Source organism: Rhea pennata, chromosome 2, assembly GCF_028389875.1.
Source record: "Rhea pennata isolate bPtePen1 chromosome 2, bPtePen1.pri, whole genome shotgun sequence".
NCBI classification, from domain to species: Eukaryota; Metazoa; Chordata; class Aves; order Rheiformes; family Rheidae; genus Rhea; species Rhea pennata.
The window spans coordinates 141,512,894-141,530,671 of record NC_084664.1 but is presented as its reverse complement, the minus strand read 5'-3'; the positions used below and the strand labels follow the sequence as shown (position 1 = coordinate 141,530,671).

The following is a 17,778-nucleotide window of genomic DNA, read 5'->3' as shown; positions in this document are numbered from 1 at the left end:
TGTTATTTATTTTCAAGATGTTTATAGGAATAAATATTTAATACTTAAATAGTGATTCATATATACCACTTACTATGAAAATGCGAAGTACTGTTATGTCATAAACTTTGATGGAGTTTTTCCAATGAAGAAGTAACAGTATGTTCTGTAGGTACAAAACATATTCCTTTATACATGACATGGTTTCTGTGATATAGACCTGGGTGTGGTATTTTTTGTTTGTTTGTTTACAGTAGCTTCATAGTTTATTATCAAGAGAATGTCTTGTGTGTACTCCTTACCGAACGCTTCCCTTACCATATGGGCCATTTTCTCCACTAGCTAGAACAATACTGTGCTAAAGAATGAGATTCTGTTTTTTGCATATCTGTATTGTTAATCTGAGCGAAAACATCAATAACATCAGAGGTTTGAAATGTTTGTTTTGTTTTTCCTTCCCCCTCCCCATTGCATTGTTCTGACAGGTATTCACTTTTCTTCTGCTACCTACTTCACGAGCACATTGAGTTATTGTTATCTGAGCAGTAATTAAACGTGTCTGATACTGGTGGTAAAGTTATCATGGGTCAAATAAGTTCTGCCATGCTAAGTTAGGCAAATTCTTATTTGCAGAGTGTTTAGCCTGACAGAGAACAGCAAATTTTCACCTACTGTCGCTCTTAGGTCTCAGATGAGACCTGATAACGAAAGGAGACTGAGATGATATGAGACTGAGAGGGGATCTTATCAATATAAATATCTGAAGGGAGGATGTCAAGAGGATGGTGTTTAACTCTTTTCAGTGGTGCCATGCAACAGGACAAGAGGCAACAGGCACAAACTGAAACACAGGAAGTTTTACCTGAGTATGAGGAAGAACTTCTTTACTGTGAGATTTACAGAGCACTGGGCCAGGTTGCCCAGAGAGGTTGTGGAGTCTCCTTCTCTGGAGATATTCAAAACCTGCCTGTACACGATCCTGTCTAACGTGCTTTAGGTGACCCTGCTTGAGCAGGGAGATTAGCCTCGATGATCTCCAGAGGTCCCTTCCAACCTCAACCATGCTGTGATTCTGTGATACAAATGTAGCCTCCTGCATGAATAGTATGAACAGACACTAAAGTTGGGGAATGGAGAAACAATCCATAATCCATTTCTTCTAACATGTATTTTCTAGGCTCTCGTTCTAAGTATGGCAGTTCCCACAATAATCGGATTCAGCTTGTGGAAAGAGGTAAAAAAAAAAAAAAAAGGGGGGGGGGTATGTTTTGTCTGTAGGCACAAAATGAATCATAATGTTGAACAAATATAATGCTAAGGTAAAATAAAAACTTGTATACACTTACGAAATCTTCTTTTAAACAAAACTTTAAATTTATCAGTGAGGTATTAGACAATTTAATCTTTTTATAAATAATTGCTTATTTTAATTAAGAAATGTTTGAATTTGATAGCGGAAGATCACGATGTCTCCATTTATGTTTGGGGTATATAAAGTGACTCAACAGGGAAAATACTGCAAAATAAAACCTAGAATAATGGAAGTAGGCTGTCCAATCTTATTTTCAGTGAGAGAGAGTAAGGTTAGATGGAAGTACTGAGCCAGCAATGTGCCCTTGTGGCCAAGAAGGCCAATGGTCTCCTGGGGTGCATGAGGAAGACTGTTGCCAGCAGGTGGAGGGAGGTGATCCTGCCCCCTACTCAGCCCTGGGGAGGCCTCATCTCGAGCACTGTGTCCAGTTCTGGGCTCCCCAGTCCAAGAGAGACATGGAGCTGCTGGAGAGAGTCCAGCGTAGGGCTACAAAGATGATCAGAGGGCTGGAGCACCTGCCCCATGAGGAACGGCTGCGAGAGCTGGGCCTCTTCAGCCTGGGGAAGAGAAGACTGAGGGGGGATCTGATCAATGTGTACAAGTAACTGAAGGGAGGGTGTCAAGGGGACAGGGACAAACTTTTCTGTTGTCCCATGTGCCAGGACAAGAGGCAATGGGCAGAAGCTGAAGCACAGGAAGTTCTGCCTGACCGTGAGGGGGAATTTCTTCCCTGTGAGAGTGACGGAGCCGTGGCACAGGTTGCCCGGAGAGGTTGTGGAGTCTCCTTCTCTGGAGATCTTCAAGGCCTGCCTGGATGCAACCCTGTCTACCATGCTCTAGGTGACCCTGCTGAGCAGGGAGGTTGGACTAGATGATCTCCAGAGGTCCCTTCCAACCTTACTGATTCTATGATTCTAAGTAAGGTTATGGGAGGCATATAGGCAAATATCTACTTAAAATGTTTTCATCAAATCATAATGGAACTAAGTTCTTCATGCAGAGCACTGTGTAGAGATACTTAAATACTACAGTACAGAGGAGAAAAGCTATAGATGTTTTCTTGCTCAAAATAAATATTTAGTTCTTTACTGCAAGTCACAGACAGACTGAAAAAAAAAACATTATTTGATTTTTTTTTTTAAACTGCTGCAGGTTTAAATATGGAAAACCTGTAATCTGCACTATACTGATACAACCTCAAAATAGTTAATTTTTTTAGAATTTAAATAAGTTTATACTAAAAAAGCATTTAAATATCAATTAACAGTATTTTGACAGTTTTTTTAATGTCTGCCTTATAGAAATTTTGATTACAATATAATATGACTCTTTACACATTTCTCACAGAGCCATAGATCTTCTCCTGGAAAACAAAAAAGCTACAGTTGCTCAAAAGAGTTATGAAATCTTTTGCAATAGAGAGAACTAGTTTAGTTCACCAGGGAATTTTCTAACAAGGGCAATGAGAGGGTTTTAACTCTAGAGGGCTCCATCCATTGCAAATGCAGTTTTTGCTTTCAAGTGATGGTGAACAGACTGCTTTCTGGGCTCATAGCTCACCCCTGAGCTTGGAAGGTATCATTAATAGTAATAGGCACTGTAAATGCACTGAGGGTCTTAATTTGTGTCTATAAAGGGCTAAGTGTATAGCTCAGCATCTCTCTGCTCAGCTGCCTTCTGACTCAGTCTGGCATAGACCTTGATCTAACTAGGTTTGCTAAGGGCTCTCATTCATAACTGAAGCTGGTTTTTCTTAGGGTGGCAGTAGCGATTCGTTTTTCTGCCTGTTTTCTGTTCCTAGGACAGGTCAGGTCCATATATAACAGCTCCTCAATTGCTACAACTTTTAGCCCTGCGTAAGAACATATGTCATCAGTTCTTGGGCTACCTTAATGTGCTTGGTTGCAGATTGCAGTCATTTGACAGCTGAATTGTCCCTGCAGTGGGGGTGGAAACTTGTCAGTTAAAAGCAGGCTCCGATTTCCAGCTGTCTGTACACTGTAGCCGTTCCAAAGTAAGCTATCCCTTTTGTATGGCATAGTGTTAACCTGTAAATTTTACCCTTTTCACAGCTCGCAATCAGTAGCTTTCCCTTAGCATTTTCAAGAGCATGTACGCACTCCAGCTCCTCTAGGATGGCCAGCTCCTACCTATGCCTTCTGCAGATGAACAGTCAAAATGACTCTAGGTCTGACAGAATCTCCTATGTTAATAAAGGACCTGTTGCTTTTTGACCTCCCAAACCTGACAGGTAGGGAATCCATAGTGCAGGCTTGCAATCTGGGCTGCTCTCCAGGAGTTGGCATTTTGTCTGGGTTCTCAAGAGTCCCTTCATTTCCCAAAATGTTTTTCAAGAGTATAAACTCAGATGTCCTACTTTATACAAAGTGGTGTGCTTTCCTACATTAGAAGTGACTGAAGTAAGGGAGGCCCAGAGCAGATTACCCACATAATACTCTTCTAGTAATTTTTTTCCTCTCCTTTCCTGTTTCTACAACACTTTTCCACCAAGTCACAACAGGCCAAGGGACTCCCAGTTAATTTCATACTCATTTTAGTGTGATCTCGTATTATGAACAATCAGAGCATCAACAATCTGAACTTGAATCTAGCCATCCATTCCATGAGAGAAGATTTGTCAGCTTCCTCATTCAGTGCTCTCATTTAATATGCATTTGCAGGGATCACCTGAATTGTTTTTAGTGCATTTAATGCCAGTTAAAGGTGGTGAATGTTGTTGCCGTGTAGGTTTTTGATCATAAGATTAGAGATGAGAACTTGTTTTTAACATTTATTTACAGGGCAGAAGGTCTGCAGGTAACCACTCAAGACCTGCTGTCAGATAAGTTTAAAAAAATTTTTTTAAATCACAAAATATTCAAACAAAAATGCTACTTAGGAGAGAACACTCAAATGAATCTCTATACATTTCTGTTGTATTATTTAAGGCCTTAACATTATGAGAGATCTCATGGATTTTCAGCTGTAAGTAATCAGGTATGATTGTCCTTCAGTTTTTTCCTAGGATAATGACAGAGCTTTCAGAACTACAAGAATTCTATGATCCTGATACAGTAGAACTCATGACCTGGATAAAGTAAGTATGAAGTATTACATTTCTGTGTTACCTCTTTAAGTCAGGATATTTTTTGTCTCAGCATTTTGTGGAACTACCTCTATTAATCTGAATTTCCCCGTGTTAAGATATTACGTGATTTAGAGGAGATAAGAAATGTGTGTTTTAAGTTTGGCAGTACTCCAATGGAATATAACAGGAATTTATCATTGATTACAAGAGAAGATGATCCTGCAATATGCAAGCAGGACATATTTAATGTCATTACCAGACCTAATTTCCAAATGAAGTTGAATAGCATAATCCTTGGAAACAAAGGTGAATGTCATTAATACTTAGTTCTTCACATGCTAACTTTCCACTAGATTAAAGGATTCTTTGGTTATAATGCTGCAGGGGATAGAAACACTGAAGTTTTTCTCTACATGGGCTGCACTGCCAGTATCCTGAAAAATAGACCATCTAAATGTAAGGTTTTAGAGACTTCAGTTGAGAAACATAGAGTGTAGCCTCAATGATTCAGACTTCCCTTTTAACCAGGAGGCTGCAAATCTTCCCTGACTGACTACACAGGGCAAACACTGAGCACATAGGTTATTTTCACAAATATATTCATTTTTCCTACCAAAATTTTCAGAACTCCATTCTGGCCTCCGTCCATCTAACTTTGATCTGCTTCACTAAGGACTACACTACACTGTGTTCAAATACCTTATTTGCCTTTAACTGCATGTTTTTTAGAATATTATTTTCTGTATTTATGGAGTCTTTAATGTCAACCTGTTCATCTTCAGAAAAGAAAAGGCTAGTAATTATGGTGTTCCAGCCAATTTCTTCTTTCTGTTAATAGTGGTATATGTTATTTGTCACTGCTGTAGCTCTTCAAGGCAGCAAGTGGAATAATGCCAAGTACCTAATGGCTTTTATATTAGTCTGCATATATTACACTTCAAGTACATAATTAATCATGGTGAGTTGCACTGAGTTTCACTCAGCTTAAGAGCAATTTGACTATCCCCATTTGTAGCAGCTGTTCGTATTTTTAATGGAAATAAAAATTTTGCTTTGGTTTTATTGTTGTTTGGGTTTTTTTTAGGATATACTTAGATATCCATATTGGAATTTTAATTGAATGTCATTATTATTTTTATTTTCTTTTTGATAAAATGAATTTATTTTGAATTTTCTCTGCAGAAAAAGTTGCCAAAGGTCTGTAATAGTGTGGCAATGGCTGTTTTCTTTAATTAAAGCAGGACAGTGAATAATTCAAAAGATGAAATCAAAAGCCAGTAACAAGCTTACTGTAGATGTTAATCTGTATCGTGGCACTGTTTATTCATGGACAGTGAAATGCATGGTCATCAGATCAAATGAAAACAATCATAAGTTTTTCATTATAAGATAACACCATGTTATGGTTCTTCTTACCTATCTTCCCTTCCAAGCTTACTTTGGCATGAGACGGCAACCATTCAGAAAAGCAGTAGTTTGATCCATTCCAGGACAACTCTGAACACCACTCCATGTGAGAGAGTGAAAGAGAATGGCCATCAACCCTTGCCTGGTGGAAGGCCTTCCTTCAAGACTCCATATTGTTGCAGTTCTGTGCTTCTCTCCGAAGAGATTATTGTCAGTGCAGCATTAAAGTCACTTGTAATTAGACCCCCCCCAGTGATACCTTCATGAACTTTAATTCTTGCCATAGCACCGTAGAAGATTCACACAATGTATATAATTAAAAATATTATTTTTGGAAATGCATCCTGTTCTCATGTGAATATTGATGTTGCTTTTGCAGAAGGCAGGCTCCTGTGGCTGCTGTGTTTGCAGGCAGTCCACAGTTAATGGGTGCGATTAAGCTTTGTACTGGATGGATGGTATCAAGCCTACCTTTATATAATGATGATGATCTCCTAAAAAGAAATGAAAATGTGAGTATCCAGTTCCATAAATACATGTTATCAGAGTAGACTGTTCCATCATGTAGAACTGAATTGCTTGATGAAATATTTGGGAGTACTGTAAATGTTAATGTTCCAGGGACGATGACTTTGTAATATTCCACATGATAGACGTGTTTCCATTGCTCTTGTGTGCTCCCTAGGCCACCTGGCAATGCAAATTATTTGTTTGGTGCAACTCTCACTACACACTAGTGGTTTTCAAAACACCATCTTTTCTCTGAAGCATTTACAGTCTAAGGTGAGAAAAAAGCACAAAGTCTTGTAGAGAAAGGTAGCAGAAACACCTAATCTATAAACCCAGGAAGTAGACTCCTCAATGAGCAACCTGACAATAATGGGTTTTAGGAAGACTGGTGTTTCTGAATGATTTTGAGCAACTTTTATTCTGCATATTTTGCCAGGGAGAAAGTCACAAAGTAAAAAGGACTTGCCCAGTGACTGTCTGGCAAAGAAATCAAAATTGGAACTCTACATTAGTTCTCACTCTCTGTTTGAACAGTCCAGAATTACAGTAGGGAAACAGAAATCTCTAGCATCACACCTGACTTGGAAAGCATCTTACAGAAGCTGTCATCTTCTTCACAGAAATGTAATTGGGAAAACAATAAATATAGGGAAGGAGGATATGGGAGGGAAAGTAGGGAAGGAAGTATCAAATAAATTATCAGTATTTCACTGTTACCAAAATACTCATGCTGAAGATTTTCAGGAGATTTTTCAGGCCACTTAAAAAGCGTGTAGTATTAAGATATTGCCACCAGCAGTGACACGTACTTGCCATTCAGCTCTCCATTACCTCACGTGGTTGGTAGATTTCAAAAATAAACTTCACTTTATAGGTTGATGTGTACCTATCATTTGTTCATGATAAGTTTGCCTCCCCCAAGGTATTTAAATTTCCATTAATTTTTACCTTGCACTAAATGTTTTCCTAATCCATAGATTTATCAGATCTATTCAAAGAGGTCAGCAGAGGATATTTATAAGATACTCACATCTTACAAAGCCAATTTTTTGATTATTGAAGATTCAATTTGCAATGAAGTGGGACCTGTAAGAGGATGTAGAGTTAAAGACCTGTTGGATATTGCTAATGGCCATGTAAGTAACAGCTAGAAAAATTTGAATATTTGAATGAATGATTCATTTAAAAAGAAATATTCTTGTAGCGCTGACTTTTATTTTCTAAATATAATGTGTAAGTGAAGATTGGTAAATGTTAAAAGTGATTAAATTTTAAGTTCCTTGTACATCTGTAATCATTCCCTTAATTGTTCTTTAATTGTCCTAATCCTTCCTTGTACATCAGTACGAGTGCTGATTCTATTCCAGTCATTAGATGTTATTTAACTATATATAATACCTGAAAAGACTATTATAGAAGCAGTAAAGCCCTGCCTCAGAGAGTGTTCTTTACTAGACTTTAGGATGTGCTTTTAAAATGTATAAATTGAAATATTAAGTGATGCATAGTTTGTTTGTTTTTCTGAGCCAGAAGTGGCAGAAAGACTGGCTGATTAAACTAGAGCTGTAAGAATTTCATCCGTGAATGCTAGCACAGATGTTATCTTACTGTGTCTATTCTGAATGCTGATAGTGCTGCTCTTGCTGTTGAAGCAGGGAGTGTGATTGGGCTTGTAATGCAACCTGCCACTTGTTGAGCTGCTTCCTGGGGATCCAGCTTTGACATTACAAAGGCAGGGGAGGCTGTAAGCTCTAAATTCATTTGGGATTTGGTTACTTATTCTCCGGTCAATAGGGAAGAGAGAGTCACCAGTTACTTTCAAGTAATCATGGGTTAGCTTTATTTTCCCTAGTCAACAAATCTAATTGTGTTTGACCTTACAGCTTGTTGTATCTATCAACTTCATCCTTGGCTTGAATGCTGCTTTTTATAAGGGGGAGAATACATATAAAATCATTTGTAGTCTTGTATTCCATTTTGGGGGAAAAATACAAGCTGTTTATAAGATATCTAACACAGATTATTTATTAACTCTATTTTTAATAATACAGCTTTCAAAAGAATTTGCAGTGCAAACATTTAATTTCTCTAGCTACTTTCATTTTGTGGCGTGATTATAGGGGTAATATGTTTTGGGGGGATACTCTTAATTTCCTCAGGAATCTATGTTCGGCTGACCAGCCTGCAGTTGCCTGGGTCCTCCTTCTTGCCCTTTTGGAAGACTGGAGTGACATGGACTTTCTTCCAGTCCTGCATCTGTAATCTAAACCTGTGACAAAACACACAATTTACACATTTAAGTGTTGACAACTGAGTGTTTGGTACCTTTAGAAAAAGGTTGGATGGCTGGTGAGGAATATCACCTATGCTTTCTGTCTGTGGCTGAGTCTGTGTTAGGTTGAGTTCTACAAGAGCTTGTTGTAGGAAAAAATTTTGGAATGTCTGAATAAAGTAGTTCTTTCAAAAAGTTGACATGGTTTATTCCAGATGTAGTTGATGTAGTATGTTCTTACAGGAAGCTTTGAAACAAAGTGACTGAGCTCTCAGTTTGTGTGCTCGTAAGAGTTGTCTTAAGTTGCACTGAAAGATTGCCAGGACTTTCCAAGCCAGTGAAGTTTGCATACGTAGTTTGAGGCTGAAGCATTTACTTAGTTCTAAATTAAGTGGGAAAGTGGACAAACTCTTTTGCTGAGATGTGGCTGTCAGCGGGTCTGTGGATGTGTTTTCCAAATTTGTTGTATTTAAGAAAAGAATATAAATGTGGAAGACTGGTTTGTACTATCTAGTTCAATGTCCTCTTTCTGACATTGACTGAGAGCGTAGGCTTTTGGAGCATTACAGACGGGGCAAGCCAGGGGTGTTCTCCAGCAATCTGTTGCTGAGGGACTGCCTTGCTCAGGGGAAATGACTCTGATAGCCACGGAGAGATTTTTCTTGTCTTAGCAGCCTTTCTAAACTCATGTAAACTTTTGCCATCCGAAGGAGTAGAGGTAGGGAAGTTGAGATTTTCCTACACAGGTGGTATGCTATTTGCAGGTGAGGCTTGAAGTACTGGGTAAATGGAGGACACGGATAATTTTGCATTGCTGCTGTTCTTTGTTCTATGAATAAAGTGCATGAGTTCTAAAATCTGCTATTCTGACAAAGGTATTAATTCACAAATGTTATTTTAGATAGTTTAAAAAATTATAGGGGAATATATTTTCAGCCATTGGAATTGTGTAATATAGAAATTAAATGTCTGAATTATAAATGAAATTTCTAGAATACAGAAATAAATGAAATATACAGAATAACATTCTGTAATTATTCCTCTTGGCTATTTTAATTAGATTTTCTTATTTTATGACAGGTGGTTTGTGAGGAAGGTGACACTTACGCCTACTCAAAATACGGACGATTTTGTCATGAAATCAAAATGAACTATTCTCCATATGTGAATTATTTTACTCGGGTATACTGGAACAGATCCTATTTTGTATATAAGATTAACACTGTGATATCCTTCCAGTCATGAAAAAACATGCAAGCTTCTTTCTGAAGATAATTATGAATGGAAATCAGCTGGAAAAGTTCCTTTTGATCAAGGAAAATATTTTTCCAGATACATGTGGACACATACAGTGTACTGACAACTTTAATTTACCAAACTGGAATTTTGTGAACTACAGATCAACAGACAGAAATATCATCCTTGAAGGGAACAGGAAAATTTGTCAATTTTAGTCTCTACAAAGTGTGACAGTCTTCCATGTTCTGGCATTTGTCTTCCCATTACAAATCATCTTAATTTTCATGTAAATGAGATTTCTAACATGAATGTTCAATCATTAAAAGAGACGTTTTGTGGGTAGATTTCAGTAAATGCAGAAACATTATGTTAAAGACCTCATTTAAAGTCATATATTTTTTATTTTCTAGCAAGAAAGCAATCAGTATCCTAAGAAAGAGTCTTTCAAATAAGCGTTTGGGTTTTTAGCTTGTTTTTGTTTTAATTCTTTCTGTCTTCTACTATAAACATCGTTATGTTTATCAAACATTCATGCATCTTATGTGTAGGTATAGAATTTGTGTAAATCAAATCAGGAAGATTTGATTAGAACAGTCCTGTAGATTAAGGCACTGACCACGTTGTTGGAGCCATGTTGGTGGAAGCGCTTGGACTTGGACCTAGCTGCAGGACTTGACAAGATCAGATCTTCCAATTTGGAAAGAACATGTCTGTAGGATTTCTCTGTTACTTAAACGTGTATATGAACATGCTTATGTGTGTCTTAACAGTCATCAGAATAGGCCAGTATACCACAGTATGCCATACTTGTATTTAGACAAGTGTTGCAGGACAACTAGGTTTGCTACTGAGACTTCTGCACTTCTCTTCAACCCCCTCTGTGCGGGCATATGTGTGTGTGTAAGTGTGTGTCTGGGGAAGGAGGAGTGATATTTCATTCAACTTATGTAATAGTTATATTAAAATAGTGCCATAACTTTGATTTTAAACACTATAGTCACCACCATTAAGAAGTAATGGTAAAATATTTCATAGCTATTTTTAAATCAATTGTATAACTACACTTGGATCTTTCAAAATGTTGGAAAGTACTTTGAAATTTTCCCTCTAAAATATCTGTCTTCCTTATATGACCCTCTATGTTCCTGCAGCTAATTTGCTTAACAAATCTTGTGTTCATCCTGTTTGTTTTGTACCTAGCTGATGTACTTTTAAGAGAATGAATACTGCTTTAATTCCAATGTTGAGCCTAATCCTGGTGTTGTGAATGGAAAACTCAACAAAACAGTAACTTTGCTTAGAGAGGTGGAGCTGGCCAAAAAATGAGAACTTACATTTTGGAAAAGGTTATTCATCTGGCAGGAATTATCTGCACTTATGGATTCTTTTAACACCTGGGCCAAGGACCAATCTATCAGCCATGTGGGAATAGTTCTTTGGACCTCAAATGTCTTTAAGGAAACATCTGACATAACAGGGTGAACTTTGTGATAAAAATCTCCAAACTATTCTGTAAATGAAAGCTGCAAAACTATTCCCATTGCATTTGTTGGTAAAATGCAAATTCAGAGGCTTTAACTCTGTGAAATTACTAGGAACTGCAACATGTCAGTGTATATGTATGGTTCCTAACTGTTCTATGCACATATGTTTACTTTATGCTAAAGGTAGTGCTGAGGTTTTTGGGTTTTTTCCCCCTTTTTAATCTATTATCACTATTGGAGTGATTTGAAAGAAAAAAAAAAAGCTTTACTGTTGTGAATGTTAACATGTCTATAATCTATTTTTCACTTACATTTTTAAGCCTAAGAGTCTTGACAAAATGTTAAATTACTCATTTTATTTGAAACCATTGTTCAGATAAATTCGTCAAAAAATAGTGGATGTGATTATTGAGAGAAACATTAGTATAACTGAGTTACAAGTGAAAGTAAGTATTCTTCCTGGGAATACAGTTACTGTGTTGAAGATTGAGTGTATGTTTGTCCAAATGCAGTCTGCAAGTATTTGCTTATGTACAAGTACGTATGCTGGACTGCACTGGACTGTTTCAGACTTTACTATTACAGTATAACAACAGAAGCTACTGTATTAACTTGAACTCTGGCAGGCATGCAGGAACCTTCTCTGTATGTACTAGTATGGATGTAGATTTATTTAATATTTTGCAGTAAGTTTAGAGTTCCGTATGTAATTCAAGTTTGTTTGAATCACTGTCCGGAATTACACATCTGTGTGTCAGTCAGTCATTCACCTGACACGAATCATTCATGAATACCATTTCATAACAGCAATAAGGCATTCCAGGTAGCAAGTTTCAGGGTTACAATTGCACTTGGGTGGTTGAAGTCACTTCGCTTATGGCTTCATGCCTTATAATGCCATGCCAAGATGCAATATTTAACTATCCTAGACTGCCTGTTGTGTTTTACTGCAGTGCTGTATGTGTGTGGTACCACATAGAACATAGTTTGAATACGCACATGGAGAGCACATCTGTTGAGGAAAAACACAGACAAGGCCATCCACACACTTAAAGATAACTCTCTTAGTATATTGGCCTTTATACATGTTTGAACAAACATGTTGAACCTTATTTGAACTGTGACATAGTTATTGTTATTAGTTTTGTCATAGTTTTTAAAATGTATTCTTGATACTTCAATTGATTCTGCTTTAGGAGAATCACTTAAGATTTTTACCTTGCTTTTTATATTAGGGAAAATTGTATTGCAGCAACATTGGCACAGCAGCCTTAAGTAACAGAGAAGGAGTCTTGTATCTGGGAGAAACATAGCTGTTGTCCCAGTGAGAAGGCAGATTTTTTTAAAAAGAAGTGACTGGAAGAATTGTATCTTATGAAGAAAATGATAAAATTGAACTTACTCAGTTACAGACTAGCTAAAATAATACTGTCTATTCCAATTTCCACATTCTGTAATAAAGGAAAAATAAGTTCCATGATACCCTCAGAAGGACAAGAACAGGGCATAATTACATCTGATGTGTATGTACAACCCTAGCTTGTTTTTCAACACAGGACACAAGTCTAACTTCCTGAAGGAGTTGGGGGAATGTTTTGCAAATTTTGATCTGTTTTGCTGTAGATGTTGCAATTCAGTTGAAACATGTGCCTTGCAAGCTTTTATTAAACAGACAAAAAACTCAATCTGTGTTTCTTCTTGTGAAGATTTTTTTTTAATTCCTATCCCTCCGATTTCTAGAGCTCCAGTTGTGTCTTAATACCCTTGCCTCCAAAGATGCTCATGTAGTAAAATGGTGCAGCTAGGATGTATGCCAACTATCTTATTAACAGCTCTTCACCGGGAAAAGGGAGAATTTGCATAGCAATTTTATTGCTGTTGTGTTTTATTTCCTCCTTCACACTTGCAACTTCTGATATACTTGGTCTTAATAACTGCAAAAAAAAAAAAAAAAAAAAAAATATTCAAGCACTCCCCTGCCACCATTAGAGTTGTGGATTCAAGTTTTATTAAGTCACCATCAGACTGACGCGTACAATTTTGTTGTAATCTTTTAGAGATACTCTTTCATTTCCTGAATTACCACATACTTGAACTCAGTTGCTATATTTGCCAGGTGGTATTAAAGACTAATTCAGTAAAGGTATTTCAGAACATAAGGCGTTCTGTTCATATTATCATAAAAATTTCTTCCAAACTAAATACAAATTTTAAAGTTAAGTACCATTTCCATTTTGGAGGGGACACGCAAGTATCTGAAGAAAGGACTGAGGTTCAACAGGCATTAAGAATATTTCAAACTATTTCAAATGTGCTGGTTGCATTACTGTTTGCTGAAAGAGACAATTAGGGATCAAATCTTGTACTTGCCATCTTATTTCTGTAAGCCATTTGTGAGGGTCCAAAACTTGTGACCCTTCATCAGCTTTCCCATGCAATTCACATAAATAGGAGTTGCAAGATCAAGTCCTCGGGTTTATAAGCTGTCATGGAAACACTTGTTAATGACTGTTGTTAACTATGTCTAACCTATGCTTCAGCCAAAAATCTGACAGGAGAAAGTCCAGGCTGTCTGCGTGTATGCGTGGGCACGCGTGTTGTATTTGCATCCAGAAATGTTTGTTTTACTATGGTGTTTTGTAGAATTTAATGAGGAATGTCTATTGTTGCTAATAGTGGTTGAATCTGTAAAACCCCTAAAATTTATCGGCAGATGAACTCTAGAGTATCATGGTATTAAAGATGAGACAAAAACTGAATTTATTCCAATACAAGCAATATTTCATATAAAGTAATACCTCAGCACAAATCTATTTAATCATGTCTTCAATACTCTTTTTAAAACTAACTTTAGGGGAAAAAAAAGTGAATGTCCTAAAACATGCAGTGCATGTTTATTAGTAATCATTTCTGCTTTATCAGTACAGCTAAAATATCACCATTAAGTTGTTGCATTCTTTAAAATTGCCTACTTACGCCAAATATAAGGCTAACTATGCCTAAAACTTTTCTGAATTGTTTGGTACCTCAACTAGATGTTTAAATGTATTATTAGATCTGGCAATGTTTTAGATTGCAGCACAATTAAAGGTATGTAGTTCTGCCTTTCAAGTGATGAGAGTATGTTTAAGGTTATCTATCTATTGATGGAAAAGAGGAGGGTGTTTAATACCCTATAAAAAGTTTCAATCTTTGTACTTCTGTAATGTAGAAGTATTACTGGTAATGCTTTATTTGTTAGTGGTGACATTTAGTAGTAGCATATATGGCATATGAACATATTTATGTGCAGGTATTTAATAACAAATCCGAGGAATTCAATTCCTTATGTCCTGTTTGTTGTCTTGGACAGATTTTTATCAAAACAATGTATACATGGTAAATATATTTCTTTTGTGATAAACTTTTTCTGTGGAAAAAAAAATAAAAGCGAAGTCCAAAAAGTATTGATTGTTTGGGACACAAACTGTTTTATACTTTCTTTTGGGAACTCTTAATACCCTTTCAGAAAAAAACATTTAAGTCCTAATAAATTAACCTGCTTCCTCTGTCACTGTAACAAATGCTTTTGTACTCTATTGTATTACTTGCATATATAATTTTCAATCAAGACTAAACAGCATGTCTCAAATATCTGTCTTACCTGGATAGAATAAATACCCTTAAAGATTTTGAGGATTAGGCAGCCTATTCATACAGAATCCATACATCATGCTCACTTTGACCAGCTATCAAGACTGATATTGATACAAAGATCAGCAACAAAGTAAGAGTTGCTTCATTTAAAATTATAAAAGTCTAATTTTCTTCCTAACAATCAACCTACAACAAGCATATCTAGTGGAAATAAATTGCTATGCAACATCAAATGCTTAACTCCTTTTTTTTAAATCAACTAATTTATTGTCTGTCTTAAGCTTCAGGACTTTTACAGATAATGATTACTGATTACACTGGAACCTTCTATCATTTGTATAAGATAGGAGGAGGAGCAAGATCTTTGAATACAGACTGCTTTGTTATTACTTACCAGACAATAGCATGAAAACTTGGAAATTAATTTAGCTAAAATTTCTGAAGATGATAGAAATATTTGATTAAATGTTTCTTGAAAAATAGATTGCATAGCATATGCAAAATATTTATTTAAATCTTCAGTTCTTAATGGTTCTGTATTTGAACAGTACATCAAGCTGCTTTCCTTTGGTCCACTCAGGAACCAACTTAATTTTGAAAAGATGAAGTGCACTGACATTGATGTATTCAGTTTTATCCATGAATTCTTCAAGCAGCCTAGACTTTGTAATTGCTTAGCTGAAGTGGGAGTGGAGCTTCCTGACTCCATGAAATATATGCTAGTATTTCCATACACTTGCCTGGCTTTACCCAAAACTGAGATCCTGGATACCAGCTGTGAGATACGGAATATTGTATTCTGATTTACCAATTAATGCTTGAGAGATGTTAGCTAAAATTACGGATTTTTTTTTTCCTAAATGCTAGTTTTGAAGTTTGTCTCTCGGACCTAATTTCCTAGTTTTGCTGTGACCCAGATAGTATACTTCAGTTCCTGGATGCTTTCAGATTACTTAGGTAACAAAGAGGTAGGTGTTTATGCAATACTAATGAGATGGATGCATCTCATTATGAATTTAAATGCAAATATAGAGGATACAGATATAAAGCAAAATAGAATACAACTGAACTACTCTGTAGGTTATAACACACCAATACATATGTTCACCTATGGAATTCTGAACAGGTTAAGAATGCCTTGGAATTTCCTCACTTTTCAAAGTTTTAACTCTAAGGTCAGCTGTGTAACTGTGACTCCTGGTACTATACTGACTTGTTATACAAGGGCCAAAAATATACTAAGATTGACATTTTGCTGCACAGTTGCAATAAAAACAGATGCCTTCAGAAGAAGGTGCATTTAAAATTTATATATATATATATATATATATATATATATATATATATATTATTAGCACTTCCATATATATACGGCACAAGGTTAAGGTGTATTACTCAGCGTGACTTAAGAGCACTGGCTACCATTCCTTAGACTGTTTCACTGCCTATAGATGCCTGATGAGCAGGTAGAGCCAATATGAGCAGTGGAAAACGGTGCTGACTTTCCAAGTAGTTAATAGGCCACAAAATCACCCTTAGGTTCCTGAGGAGACCCAAACGGAAGTCTCTGTGTTGAGTTCCCCTAATCCCTGTCTGTTGAATTGAAGCTCTCCCTTCACTCCTTAATTCTAGGATCAAAATTATTTTCATTGAAAAGATTATTTGAGAAATTTAATCTTTTCATCAATACTTTAGCTTTTCAACACAATAATGCAGTTTGGTCCCTTCTTTATAACATGAAAAACTCTCTGAATAGCACATTATAAATAATTTCTACCATTTCAAAACATGTATTTAGCATTTATAAAGCTGCCTTGACATCAGGAAGAGCAATATTGCAGTCAGGCATGGCTGAGATTCAATAATACTACTTTAGAGCTGGTAATCAGAGTCAAATGCATCACATTTGTATTTCCATCTCTTTAAACTTTAGGGTAGGATTTGCATCCACAATTACATTTTGTTTGTCATTGCACAGATTTTCTGCAGCTGGATGTTAAAAATAACACAATTGTGCTAGTAAACATCCAAAGTGGCAAGGTTGTCGATGTGTTCTGTTTGTGTGCAATCAATTCTATCAGTTGGGAAGACGCATAGCAGAAGCCTAAATTTACATCACCAAAATTGCATTAGCAAATATGTTATCAGTATATAGGGTTATGAATATAGAAGAATAGAAAAGGGCATGAATTTCACAATGTATGTTAAAATCGAGTGCTTGGTTTTGAATGGAATTCACCCCTTTTTTTGAGTTTGTGCAACACCAGTAGGAAGCAAGGTATTTCAGAAGATAATGTTGCACTGTATGTCATCACTGAGCTAAATGTTTCCCCTGCTGAACACATATCCTGGTGATCTGGCTGGCTGGCTCAAATTAAACATCATGAATTAACGAGCTTTCTGGTGCCTTTATGAGGTAGGAAATTATTCATGTTTTATTTTGTGTAGGGCACAAAGAGTAAAGGTAACAGTTTGTTAAAGCAGTTTAACTATAGATGAATTCTGACAGATACTTTCCTGTTGTTCCTGTTGATTAAAAATGTTTGGTTTTGCTTTTTGCCTCCCTCGTCTCAGCTTTCATGTAGTGATGATTTTTAGAAACGATCATCCTTTCACCTTCCTCGGGTAGACAAAGACTGAAAGCTTGTAATAACATGATGTGATCTCCCAGCAATCACTTCTCTTTAAAATTAGGCTGATAATTCCCAAGGTGGGAGACCTAGCAGTTGGTTGCTATCTCTGACTATTGCCCATAATATTTGACTAAAGCTAATTGTAATTGTAACTGTTCCTGGCTCTTTTCAGTGAAGTTTCACTTCCAGTCTAGATATGTTATCAGTGAAGTTAAAGA

General features: G+C 36.5%; 1 protein-coding gene across 4 annotated transcripts in view; it reads left to right on the top strand.

Annotated features, from left to right (window-relative positions):
* The window catches only part of DPY19L4 (dpy-19 like 4), a 32,594-nt gene extending 19,618 nt beyond the window's left edge, over positions 1-12,976 (top strand). For all 4 annotated transcript variants that reach the window (XM_062570498.1, XM_062570499.1, XM_062570500.1 and 1 more), the window contains 5 exons: positions 1,157-1,213; positions 4,306-4,388; positions 6,166-6,298; positions 7,274-7,432; positions 9,649-12,976. In XM_062570498.1, coding sequence (XP_062426482.1) covers positions 1,157-1,213; positions 4,306-4,388; positions 6,166-6,298; positions 7,274-7,432; positions 9,649-9,813 — 597 coding nt within the window. In that variant the 3' untranslated portion in view covers positions 9,814-12,976. The remainder of the gene's footprint in view (positions 1-1,156; positions 1,214-4,305; positions 4,389-6,165; positions 6,299-7,273; positions 7,433-9,648) is intronic.
* The last annotated feature ends 4,802 nt before the right edge of the window (positions 12,977-17,778 follow it).